We start from the raw sequence: 13,671 nt of genomic DNA on the forward strand, positions 1-13,671 counted from the left end.
CCTGGGCAAAATTTTCCGATCCACCAGCTCCGGCCCACGGGTCGGAACACATTTAAGTGTCAACCGGTAATGGGCAGTTGTCAAATAACGAGAAAAACGGCCACGGGTGGAACACTTCTCCGTGGGGAATTTCACACCCGTACACCGCGCGGTCGTAATATAAATGTCAACCCGGTGCCCATTCCATCCCGAGCGGCGGTGGAAAACTGCAGTGCAATCCTTCGTCGACCTTTCGGCCCAGTCATTCGGCCAGTCCTCTGCGAGTGTGTGGTCTGGTTTTCCTCGAACCTGACGAAGTGTTTGCATTCAGGCAGCATCCGTCCACCCGAACGATATCACTTTCATCATCGCCATCATCAGCATCGTCAGCGTAATGGGTTGCATCGAGCAATTTCTCGACGCGCAAATGTGGTATCTGCGCTACTGTGGCGTGGTGCGAAGGAAAAGCGTCCTCGCCGGCGTGCGGACGAACGGCTGCTTCGCGGTGCTGGTCACCTTTATCGCCCTGCAGTCGACGTTCGTCTTCCAGCACGTGCACCACTTCGGGCGGATCTGCGACGCCATCCCGACGCTGGTGGTGGGCATGGTGACGCTGTCGAAGTTCTACATCTTCGTGTTCCACCCGGCGACCATTTTCGCGCTGATTGATTCGTTCAAGGCGCTGCAGGGGCGCGCGACCGGTGACGAGCTGGCACTGTTCCGCCGCTGCGGTCGCTTTCACTCGAAGCTGACTCGCATCTACATGGTCTCGGCGCTGATCGTGGGATGGTTCTATATCATGAGCGCGGTGCTGACTGGCGTCTACCAGACGCTCGCCGATGGGAGGCTGCACTTTGTGGCACCGATGGCGTAAGTAATCCGTAACATCGTCTCACGTTCGGTGACGCTTGCCGGCGTCATAATCCCCATTTTCTTCACCGTGGTGCAGCTTTCCCCACAATTATCAACATCCGGCGGTGTTCGCGCTGACGTTCCTGCTCAACTGCGACTCCATCCACATGTCCATCTTCATTAGCGGAAGCGTCGATACGTGCTTCTCCGAGCTGGCGACGAATGTGACGATCCACTTCGCGGTGCTGCAGGGGCGCTTTCGGGCGCTCGACTTCCGGCGCGGGGCCGGCGGGCTCGAACCGATCGTGGCCTACCACCGGGACGTACTGCAGCTGTGCCGGGCCATGACGGACCTGTTCCGGCACACCGTGTTCTACCTGCTGCTGCTCGACTCGGTGCTGCTGTGCGTGATCGGTTATCAATTTGTGCTATTCATGAGCACGCCCCGGGCCCTCATGCTGGTGGCGATGGCGTTCGTGATGGTGCTGCAGGCGGTCATCTACTGCTACCACGGTACCATGATCCACGAGGAGGTACGGCGTCCAAGGTCCAAGCGGAAAACAAACGAAACAAAAAAAAACCCATAACACATCTCCGCACGTGTTTTGCTATCTTTTAACAACATGTTTTTCCACGCGTTCCCCCCATTCGGTGGGAACATGCAGGGCCTCAAGGTTGCTGACGCCATTTATCAAAGCAATTGGTACGAGGCACCGGTAGCCGTGCAGAAACGGTTGCGATTATGCATGATGCGAGCGCAGAAACCCATCGTCACCCGGGGAGGATTCATAAAAGCCACTCTGCCCACCCTCAAGAAGGTGGGAATAGATAGAGGAAAGGGCCTGACGGGTGGCCCGCTGAGGGGGGGGGGGGGGGGGGGCGTTCGAGCTCGAGGTCGACAGGCGCAGGCAAATGATATGCAAATTTCGTTACAGATTTTAAACTCCACCGGTTCCTACATCACCATGCTACTGTCCCTCGATACGGAGCTGCAATAGGGGAAGGAGACGCCGAAGGGGAGGGAATTGTCCCCGGAGTGTATCGTACTCGAGTTTAACCTCATTGACACAAGTTTAGAAGTGGCGAAGTTAACATCACCGTACACCGTGTCGCACCTTGTGTGTGTTTTTGCATTGCACGTTTCGTAGAGTTTCACGTCGTTTGCAAGAGAAAACAGTGTTTCTCTGGTTGGAAAATAAATTTGCCAAACTTGCGTATTCCCCCTTCGGGGTCGGAATGTTGATGCTTTGCGGCGGGTGAATGTTTCGAAAGAATATCCATTTATCAAATCACTCCTAACGATGGGGGTCTCCTTGTCGTCTTATAAAATTTATCTTACAGGTCTTTCGCAATTTGCCTTATCTTGATGGTTTGCATTTCACGAAAATCTTTCCTCCTCCCTCTCCCAGGTCTCCAATCGCTGTGGATGACTACGCTTTGCAGTCCTTGGGGTCAAGGTCAGCGGGACGAGTATCCTTCGAAAGCGTTGGTGAACTTTCTCTACTCCCCCAACTTCAACACAAAAGGTAAATTTGAGATTTTCAACTGCCTTAGGTAATGTTTCGTTCATGTTTCAACAAATCGTATCGATGAAGAGTACGTTCAATTTCACAACGTACGAATGTGTACGCATCGTTTACTCTCATTAAATGAATATGTTTCTGACGAAGTTTTATGCTGATATAGTTCGTAGAAGTGATGGATGTATTCTTTTTGTATCTTATATTATTTGTTAGTAGACTGTATTTACCATACTGCAAATGAATCGTGAACCTTTAAGAAAACTCATTTTTTCAACTGTTACATAATTAGAATATCCATGCATCGCAAAACGAAAAAAAAATTTGAAAGAGATTTTTGAACTTTTGGAAAGCAATAATATTAGAAGTCTGCTTTGTGTCACCGTTCTTTACATAGAAGTGTAAATTGCTCTTGGAGAACAAAAATCAGAATAAAATAGCAGTTTATAAAATTCGCTACTAAAACTATTTAGTTAAAAATAAGAAAATAGTTTTAAATGTAACATATTAGTTAGTAAAACAAGTATTCAACATATTTCACAATGAAAACTAGGACATTTGCTAAGTAGAGCTCTTCGTGGCTTACGAAAGAAAATGTTTGCGTTTGGCAAGAATAAAGTAAAGAGTTCCTGCGCCATGGACGTATTTTGAATTTGTTTGCACTTCGGCCATTTCAGACATGGACGACATATTGGTGGAAGAATGCAACAACAGGAACACCGTCTACGTGCTAAACTCCAGCTATCGCTATGGGGTAAGCAACTTTATTACACTTGCATGTTTAATTAAATATATAATACCAGAGTGCACCAATTCAATTAAGTTTCGATTCTTCAGTGAGATTACATTTTATTGGCACTATGTTTGACATTTTAATGATGTGTTTAAAACGCATACCGTTTTTAATTAGTGAAAACTAAATGAACAACCAGTCGTAAAAGTACTGGATGTGATTGCGCATTGCTTTCGGGCGGAACGAACCAAACAATTGTAGTTGATGATGTCGATGTTCGGACACGGGCTTTTCAGCATGGACGGACTACCCCTTGCCGTCTCGATCTAATTTGTTTCACTTCGTTGTGCAGAATCTGGACATGATAGAGCTGTTCGGTTCTCCGGCCGGGCGCGCATTAACGGTGAATAATAAAACTGCCGCCGAGATGAGCTGCGGTGGGAGGGCGGCAGCATGCGGCCGGAAGGCGCCACCGGGTGACGATGCCAACCAGTTGCAGCAGCAGCAGCAGCAGGCGAACTCGCTCGGTGGGCTGCTGGCGGCCGGTAGCATAAGCCCGACCAACATCGGCAACATCAGGATCAGCAGCATCGACGGCACCATCGCCGGTCGCCATCTCATCGAGTCGGGGGGCGATTTCATTAGGTTTGGCTCGGAAAAGCGACCACCCTCCGCTGCCTCTGCCCCCTTCCGGAGCCGCGCAAGTAGCGGCAAAAGCACCACCACGCACCAGACAGACCAGCCGCATCGGCGGAATAATCTGAAAATGGCCAAATTCTGGAAGCTGTTCGATGAGGACCGGTTACGGAAGGATGGCGGGGTCGTCGAGCCGGCGGACGTGGATGGGCCGACCCGTCGAAGGTAAATATTAATAAGGGCCGGTCGAAACCATCGCTCCCCCCGGGAGGGGCCGGGTCTGTGGTCAACGCGGTGTCCTTTTCCTCGCTCACGAACCACCCCCTATTCTCGTGTCCAATTTCAGCCGATGGGGAGTTGGGTCGACACTCGATCGGGCGGAAGCGGCCGACAAATCCTCCAACGATCTGTACAGCGAAGCGGCCCAGCTGCTCGGCATCAAGTGTTCGCTGACCGACAGCTGTCGGTGTATAGATTGTCAGGTGAGGCCCTTCTGAATGATAGATGCCGAACGCCGGAGCGTACCGTGACCCAGGAAGGTCTCTGAGGATGGTTTTGTAATGTGCTTTTCCTTCCTTTTGTCACCGTCCCAGGGCAAATACAGCGCATTCGTTTACTTATCGTTATGGTAGATGGAAAAATGAGAATGAGATGAGTTTGATTTTCTGAGCTAAATTAGTAACGTAGACATGACAATGCAATTACTAAAATATATTGAAACTAGAGACGGGCCAGGGTACATTAATATAAATAGAAAAGTGTATTGTTTATACTCTCATTCAATTCGGATTATACAGTTAAGTATTTAAGTTCAATTTTCATATTAGGTTTCTACAACAACTTTGTATATAAACACAAAAAATGTTTTCTTTCCTTTGTACAATGATAATTTACAACATATTTGTCTTTTCTGTTTTGATACGGCCATTTTGTTAAGGGGCATATAGAACGCAGCAACATTAAATCATTCATTAAATCATATAAAACACTACTGTTTATTTCATTTAGCGATAGTTTAAAATTCTTTTATAATGTTGACTCCATTTAAATTTGTCAATTGAGCGAGTTGTTAAACAAATGTGAAATAATTTTCCAGCCTGGCTACGTTAAGTGAAATTTTGTGGAATCGCTTGTGAATTTTGCGTTTGGGCATTCTAAGTTGGTTTTCACATGAGTGAAATGATCTTTTTTTATCGTATTTGGATGAAAGTTTCATGAAATAACCATAAAGAAACGCTTACAAAAGAAAGATTTTTTTTTTCAATTATTCACTTGTGATTTCAAAGCGGAAGTTAAATTTATTTATTTTTAAAAATAATATCAGTTTATTTGAGATGGGTTGGTCAATTTTTCAATCGCCGTAGGTTCAAATAGTTAAACAGAAAAATACGTTTCAAACGTGCTCCCTTGACTCGCACACTGACCTTTTGACCTCATTTAAATCATTCAATTAATTGATCAAGAACAAGAGTGGTATTCAATTGCAATTAAAAAATTGCCCGCATTTGTAATTGAGTATTTTACTGAGTGCGTATTGATTTGTGGCAAGCAGAGCGTTTCGGTTTAAGCGTTGCTGAAGCTGGTTCCATGTAATTTGTTCGTTTATTCAATCATTTCACCCACAGAGCCAATACTTTGATTGCGACGACGACTTCGACGCGTACTCCGAGTACTCCGATAAATCGTACGATGTCGATGACAACCTGTACCCGCCCCGATCGTACTACGCCGAGTCCTCGCCGGTCGGTGCCAGGGTGTCCGATTCAGCAATCACGGACCATTGCGAGGCCCAGCGACGACCCTGGGACGACCTGGACGGCCAGCAAGATTTCAACGGTAATGAATGCCAACATTATTTGCATAGCATTCAGCGTCGTTCGTCTTCATTGAATGTGTCATCGGAGCAGGAAGCGTATGCCGGAGCTTCCGATGAGCCTAGCGAGGACGAGCAGGCTGCCGGTGGGGCGGTTGCATGAGACAGGTGGGTTTGAAAAACGGACCATTTGTGAACGGATCGGTCTGCAAACGATCCCATCACTTCCATTAACACCGGGTACAAAATGGTATGCCATTGAACTGCGATTTATGCTTCACGCATGAAGCTCAACTGCCTCAAAGAACGTTGTGTCGGTAGCAGAAATTATTCACGAACAAAGTAATGCTCTCGAAGTAATGTAAAACTAGATTCTCCTCGGTATTCACACCCATTCCCAGTGCCCTGTGATTAATAGACTAAACGAAAGCACTCGTCGGGAAACAATCTGCCAGCAATTGACTCATATTGCCAATCAATCTACATATGGTTCGCACGTTCCACATCGATGTTCTCATAAATATTCTACGATTTTCTGACCACAGGACGTCGGCTCCAGCAGCCACCGCGAAGGGAGTGAACGAGGAAGCCGGTGAGGAGGACACTCCAGCGACACTGTCGGCTACCGTACGGGAGGAAGAGAGCATTGTGCTCGTCACCGTCGATGGGCTCAACTGCGCCAACGGACCTGGCAGCCAATGCTCCTGTTCGTGCTGCTAGCATTTGCGATTCGTTTTATTTATTTATTCTTCGACAGAAAACGCTGATGCGACGGATAACTGTAACTCCTTAACCGAAGGGAAAGCTTTCTAAACACCAAAAGCTGTTCCGATGAACACTTTCGATAGCAAAGCATCTCCGATTTACTGTTTGGATTTACAGTTATTTGAAAACAGAAGCGGATGGTGGAAAGTATCACAATTCCACCCTCTTTGAACAGGATCAGTTGTTCATCGTGTTGTAAAGTTTGCTTCTAATAACAAATAAATGTAAACCAAACGATTATTTGAAATAGGTTGATAAGAACATGTTAATTTATAATACTCTTGCACTTTTTAATTTGTAGTACATCAAAATCCAAAATGATACTTATTTAGTCATTTCTTCATAAACAGAGTTCTAGTTATTTACTATTTTGAACTACTTGAATGGTATGGTAAATAATTCATGCATTAAGTGCATGCGAAAAAACTGTTAAACCTCCTTTTCATATATATGAACAAATGAAAATTTTATTCCATGAGCTACGTGTTCAGCATATAAAGATGCCTGTGGTTTTAGATTAACATGTTTGAGCCCCCTCCGTTTTGAAGCACAACAGGCCAAATGCTGGTCCAGACCAAAATTAAATGCAAATGCAAATTGGGAATGCGTATGTTGAAGCACTAGGCTGCGCGCCCTAGTTAAGGCCTTGGTTACCGCACAAGTTCGCCTGACCCGTTCTTATGAATTGCGAACGTAAATATATACACAGTCATTAAATAAAATAATATTCCCGATCTGAAACGGCGACGTAGGCTTAACGTTACGAAACCTTACGACTCTACAAGTATGTATGCCAAATGAAGTAAGCAAATGCAAAATGAGAATTTAAAAAAAAAAAATCAAAATATACAAACCATTTAAACTAACTGATGTGTGTAAATGAGTGTCGTGCATCCTTAAGAAATCTGGTAAACGGTAAAACCTTGTTAATGCATATGCCTTTGTACTGTACGACGGAACAGTTGTTAGACTCCGCGGGACGGGAAAGCGAACGCAAGCTTGAACGCGCCATGAGAAACAATACTTAGTGAGTGAACCTTTATATTTTAGGAGAAAATTTCTGATCTTAACAAAAGAAAAACAAAGCAAAATTATTGTTACTAGTCGAGTTACATATATAAAAGCCCAACCAAAGAGATAGAATGCTAGCACACAGGATATTTGGAACTGGTGGAGCCAAATCAGTTGAAAACCATGAGAAAACATAACACTATCTATGAAGCCATGGTGCATGGTGTCGGAACAGAGCTGCGATCCCATCTTGAACATTGTACTACACCTCTAGGAAGATGCGATATGATGCAACCAATTACATCATAGGCCAAAAACGAACTAAAAGCAAGTTCATCGGTAGGAGAAGAAAAAGTAAAACTGTTGGTACTGACGATACTTTCAATAAAAATTTAAACAAACCTTATAGTATAACAATATTTTGTGTAAGATTATGTTGTATTAATTTCTCTTATGAGTATTTACGATTAAGTATCATAGAGTTTTTCCAATTTATAAAAGGTAAGTTTCAACGTACACAAATCAAATGTTTATGTAGATAATTTAGCTTGTGTACTCATGTGACCAGTATAAAAATGTGATTCACTTGTGCACAACTTAGTTGTTTCCCAGGCATTTCATTCGGCAGAACAGCTGCGCTTAAGGTGCAAACAAATTTTGTTACAGTTTAGGTCATCCCGTCCGGAACGGGATACCAATAAGGAACCCCGTTGGTCACACGTGTTGACAGCTGTCGCCGAGCAAAGGTTCCGAAAATGGGAAAGTTTTTTGGCTACTGAGAAAACATCTTTCTCCGATCAATATTGCAGACGTAGTTTGCCAGATAGAAATTTCGGCCCATAAATAAGATCTTGGAATACTCGAGGATGTGTGGGCTGTGCAAGGCTTTGTGGAATGTGGCGCACGAGTTTTCGGTACGTGACATTAAAATATCTTGGAAAATATTATAGTGTTTCACGATGTACGTTGTTGGATATAGTTTAGATATATTTTCTATTCTTTTTTCAGGACGGTAGTTTTGAGAACTAAGTTGATATAGACAAAACACCAAAAAGTTTAGAGTTGTGTAATTTCAAATTAGATGCATAAATCTGAATGACTCTTTGCATCGATTTAGAGATTCATTAATCTCCTAATGAGAGATTCATGAATTGTAAAGATCAAATAATAGAAAAGTAAAAACCCTAAAAAGTTATAAAAAATGTCAAGAGATGCACCGTCCCTCTTTTTATGATCGCTTGATACGTGCCAACCAAAGAATCATGAACATTCGTAAAGTATTCATGGGAGATTCATGAAGATTAATCAAGATTTATTAATTTTTCAAAAGGTCCCAAAATTTTCATGAATCAATCTAAATTAATCTTGAGTGAAAGATGCATATGAAAGTCTAAAGATTCCTAAGGTGCAACGCTAAAAATAAAAGTAAATTAAATTAAGTTAACAAACAGATTAAAGATAAATATATAAAATGCAAACCGATCGATTATAATGTACTTCACAGCATTATGTTGTTGCAAATGATGCCTCTTCAACACTTTTAACACCCACCAATTCTCTCCAGATGGAATCAATAATCATTGCCGGCCGTTATAAATCGCCCGCCCGCCTGTACTTGTGCTGTCTTGTTTCACAGATCAATTTCTGTTTGGGTTTGTCGCTTTCTATAACGGAAATGAAAAAGAAAAAAAAACTAAAAACAATATCAGTTGATACAACAAAATATTTCCTCCAACGTCATCGTTTGCTTTCGCGTAGCCTTTTTACCCACCCGGGGGGTATATTTTTCTGGTATCCCATCGATCAATTGGTTTGGTTGTACAAAATATCCTCTTGTCTCCGTCGAGCGCAGCTGTTTACTGATTTTGTTTGCAGATTTGTTTTACTCGTCCTATTCTTTCTTTTCTGTGCGGGTTGGCTGGGAACAGCGAGGGGTTTGTTGCAATCTGTGCCCCTTGTGTTAACATTGACAGCACGATTAGACGGGATAAATATGAAGCAACGGGAACACGTGTCTGAATAATACGTATGCCAACAGAGGATATGCGACATGTTTCGCTATTTTTCGATATCGTTCTGTCGGTGGGATTTTTCAATTTAAAAAGTTTCAACTGCATGTTCATGCATGTTGAACACAATTCAAAAAGCATATAGGTAAGTGGTGGCGGTTCAGCTCGTTGGGAAATTTATGGCTATCAAGGGTCTACACAAGGTTAACGATGCGGATGGGCAAGACAGTGCCGAAGCGGGATTGTGATCTCAGCATTTGTAGTAAATTAATATTATGTGTCACCTCGCTTGATGTTGTGTCAAACCTTGGCCATAAATTTGGACCGCCTGTACGATGCATCCTAGCAGCGCCTTGTTCTCTCGCATAGGCATAGGTCCCGGTACGGACGTTGATGTATGGCCTAGACACGGTAGCGTATTACCGTGCTCCGAAGTCAAAACGGCAAACCTTTGCGATACAAACGGGCGTGGTGTTGAGTCAGGCACCATAAATTAGACATTCGAGGCTCACACGGTGACGGACCGAGCCGGTGTCGTTGCAGGCCGGGACATCATTATGTCTTCGAGCGACAAAATACGATGCCCAACGCTGCGGAGGGATCATTATTGATAGCACTTTGACCGGAACCCGGTACGGTGCATGGTTTAAGCTTGATCAGCTTCTAGTTGATGCACCGTACGCTAAAAAGCACGATGCACTCTCGAGGGAATCATACAACGGTGCGTTGTGGTTAACATCGCTTAATGTACGCTTTTTGCATGTATTTCGTTTCAACAAACCGAACAGGGGGTGCTGTTCCAAAACTCATTTCAAAAGAAATAACCAAACCTTTCCGCATGTTTCGCACTTGCTTTCCGGTGGTGGCGTTGGATATATTCCCATATGAAAACGAAGTTCGCCCCGCTCACCGGAAGAAGGTGAATTTAGCACGGAAGCAGCTATGACAGTGGCGTCACTTATTTTCACGGACTCACGGACCGCGATCTGCAATCCCGACGAGGAAGTTTTTCCATTAAATTTTTCACCACAGCACTGCCTGCATTTTCCAGCAGATTATTCCGTAGCCAACACTCCTACTTGGGACGAGTGAGGCACAGTTCAAGACACATAGAAAAAATCCGAAAAAAAGGAAGAAACGAGAGGATCGTTAGAAACATAAGAATGAAAGCTCCACTCCGCTCTGGGCTGCTGCTAAATAATCGCGAAGGAAACTTTTAAGTGAAGTGCAGTAATTTATTGGAGTTGAAGAAACTTTAGAAAACAGGCTGAAAAGATATTAAATATTTGTCAGTTCATATCAGGCGGAAGTTGCGAAGCTGCAAGTGGAATGAGCAAGGTAATAAAATGGTAGAAAAAGGGAATGAATGTTTGCCAGCAGGGAAGCTGAAGTTGCTAGCGGGTTGGAACTGCCAAGTAATAAGTGCTGAGCACAGGAGGAAAAGAATATCGAACAAACAGTGACAGTTAATGATTCGGTGAGCGATGGTAGAATCACTTGAAGCTTATTTGAGTTTTTCTGCAGAGAATGGAATGAATTACTTTCTTTCACTACCTGTGGAAAGATGTCGATTAAAGTTGAGTATTTTTTTTAATAACACTTTTTAAAATAAAAATATAAAAACAAACACGCTTACATTCGCTCGAGGCGAACACCTAAATGTGCACAAATGCGTGTCGTGCAAAGTAATAATAATTTAGCAAATTAATGAGGTACGCCTAAGTCCGCATTTCATATGATTAATTGCTGTTCCTTTTTCTTGGGATTCTTTTGAATAGCACACTTTTGCTAGTTTTTCTTTCGCTTTCTATTTATTGTACGGAAACAGGACTACCACTCTATTTTCCGCATTCATCTAAATGCCGGCCCATTTCTCATCATGTACAGCTAGATTGCCTGGGCGCAAGCGAAGAGGTATATTTTTGCAACCCACCAATGATCTTCATGTCGCCCTTATGTTGCATTCATTCGACTGAATAACGACATCTTGGTTCCAGGGGGAGGTGTTTTAATTATGGAAGGTACTCGCTATTGCCACGGCTCGTATAGCATGAATACGGAAATGCGACAGCTTCGTTAGGCTGGGTTAAGTATGAAGAAGAAATGTGGCAGGCAGTTTTCTTTTCTACAATCGCTAATGGCCAACGAGATGTGACAACTTCATCCTTTCGTTTGTCATTCAATTGCAAAGAAATATGTACAGCTGCTCACCCACATATACATACACAGTTCAGATGATTACGTTTGTCTTTTGTCTACGAGTTTCGTTACAAAGTAAAATAATCTCTTTTCAGACATTTTGCACTAAAGTATGAAGCGTGAAATGAAAAACAAAATAAATTTAAAATTGCTTTGCTTACAGAATTCCTAGCGCAGGCTTCCATTGTACATACAATGCATCCTTTTCGCTGTAGTTGAATGTCAGAAAATAAAAGAACGAATAACAAATGAGCATGTTTTTCCTACGGCACCTGCTGGAAAATGCTTTGCAATATAAAAGAGTAAAATGTCGGAAATGTTCCCGCAGCAGCTAGTAACAACACGGGAGCCGCTGTTCCGAACATGAAAACATGTTCAAAAGTTAGCTGCAACGAGGACGAAAACATCGCTCCTAAAAAGTTTGCAACTGCACAACCCAATGCGAATGGAGGGGTTGATTTTCTTTTTTTTCCATTTCCGTTTTTACAAACAGGATCAGGAACGAATTTCGTCAACGACAAATTTGCAATGAACACAAGTTAAATGCATGTTGCTGGCAGTTTACCTGAGTTTGTTAAACCATAATTTAATTAAACATCATCGCTTTTGGCTTTGCTTGAACGAGTTATTAATGAGTTATGTACTGTACGATGGCTTTTAAGGTAAACCATTAACAATGCGGTGCAACAACGATCCTTTTTTCTCCTGTTCAGTCTTTTATTAACTTCTTTTGTTTCGAGCTGTTTTAAAATCGCAAGCAATTTTCTCTTAGTTTAAAATCCCATTGTTTTTTCACAATGTTTCCGTTCCACCTAATGGAAGCTCCATATTCTACTCAACCGGTTATGTTATAAATTTGAAAAACCCCAAAAAGAACCGCTTGTTCAAAAGAACCATCCCAGGCTGAAGCCAAACCAATGTAGAAGCTTGGTCGTGGTTGTTAATGCGAAATTTTCGGGATGATAAATGGCGTTGAGAAGGTTCCGATGCGAGTTGAATGTGTTGTTTTTCCTTTTGGTTTTTTTTGTTGTCGCTTGATTGTTACCAACCGACCGGACGGATCATTTAGAGTGCTTGGACCGGATTTTGCAGGGAGGCCTTTCAGCAGCGCGCCATAAATATTCAATCGCGCGGAAAAAGCGCCCCATCATCAGCATAAACCATTGTGCCGCGTTTCGATTTTAAGGACTTAGATAAGTAAGTTATCATAGAATTTAATGTATTGCTGCCGGTGGTCGGTTTAATCATCGCTGAGTTGTTGGTGGATGTTTTCCCTTTCTCCGAACACGGGTTCGAGCTTAGCGCCGAGTTAGGACCGCTGTGTAGCCCTATTTGCCAAACAAGCACACCAACACAAAAAAGATACTCAACCTTCGATCAAACCGTGATGGTGCTGCAAAAAGAAAAGAAAGCTGGTTCGGTGTTGTTAGTTTTATCATCAATTTTTACTACAGGCCAAAGGATTGGGGAGGATAGTGGACGGCCCATAAAGCATCACCCGGTGCCATGGTGAAAATAAAGGGCAGCTAGACGTTGGAATTCAATTTGCATAACAGCATCCTTGCCCTAGTTTTCCGGTGCCGGAACGAGGCTTCGGTTCCTTCGGTTGGTGGAAAGCGAGAAAAAACGGAACGATACGGAACGGAACAAATAATAAAATAGGCAGTCAAGAAATCTCCACCGGCATCGATCCGGTGGAAATGCTCTACGCTGCTTGCCAGAAATAGTGGGCGGCGTGCATTCGTGGGAAAGGCCCGTGGGGTGGAAAAGTCTATAACGTAAGTGTAAATAGCGCAGCACCTAGTTGGGCTGGGAAAATTCCGCCGGAAGTATCCGGCCACATTATGCCTGCCTTGCAATTTCTTCCTTCCGCTGTCAATTGCTTTCAATCAGCTTCTTGCGTACGCGGAGCTTTCGGTCGTTCGTTCGTTCGGAACCAATTGCCGATGTATGCCAAGGGAAGCGGAAGCGGCACTGAGTGAAAGTGCTTGCCTGTGTCACCCGATACCCAGCCCTTCCGGCAAACATGCTTCAAATGGTGCTATCTTTATCAGCTCGATAATGGTATCCGATTTTTGCGACATTCCACCAGCTCTAGCGAGTAGAACAACGAACGAAAAGGGAATGTTTTAGAAGTGGATTGATTTTACCATC

General features: G+C 43.5%; 2 protein-coding genes across 2 annotated transcripts; both read left to right on the forward strand.

The window, feature by feature from the left end:
• The first annotated feature begins 373 nt into the window (after positions 1 to 373).
• LOC131265183 (odorant receptor 82a-like) lies at positions 374 to 1,829 on the forward strand. The gene is made up of 4 exons (XM_058267445.1): positions 374 to 849; positions 929 to 1,364; positions 1,497 to 1,649; positions 1,767 to 1,829. Exons 1-4 carry the CDS (start codon positions 374 to 376, stop codon positions 1,827 to 1,829), a joined length of 1,128 nt encoding a protein of 375 aa, XP_058123428.1.
• Positions 1,830 to 2,245: 416 nt separating this feature from the next.
• Positions 2,246 to 6,253, forward strand: LOC131265184 (uncharacterized). Its single transcript, XM_058267446.1, has 6 exons — positions 2,246 to 2,357; positions 3,029 to 3,105; positions 3,437 to 3,945; positions 4,067 to 4,202; positions 5,346 to 5,632; positions 6,079 to 6,253. The coding sequence occupies exons 1-6, from the start codon at positions 2,258 to 2,260 to the stop codon at positions 6,251 to 6,253; spliced, it is 1,284 nt and encodes a 427-aa protein (XP_058123429.1). The 5' UTR covers positions 2,246 to 2,257.
• The last annotated feature ends 7,418 nt before the right edge of the window (positions 6,254 to 13,671 follow it).

The sequence above is a fragment of the Anopheles coustani genome, chromosome 2, assembly GCF_943734705.1.
Source record: "Anopheles coustani chromosome 2, idAnoCousDA_361_x.2, whole genome shotgun sequence".
In the NCBI taxonomy this organism is placed as follows: domain Eukaryota; kingdom Metazoa; phylum Arthropoda; class Insecta; order Diptera; family Culicidae; genus Anopheles; species Anopheles coustani.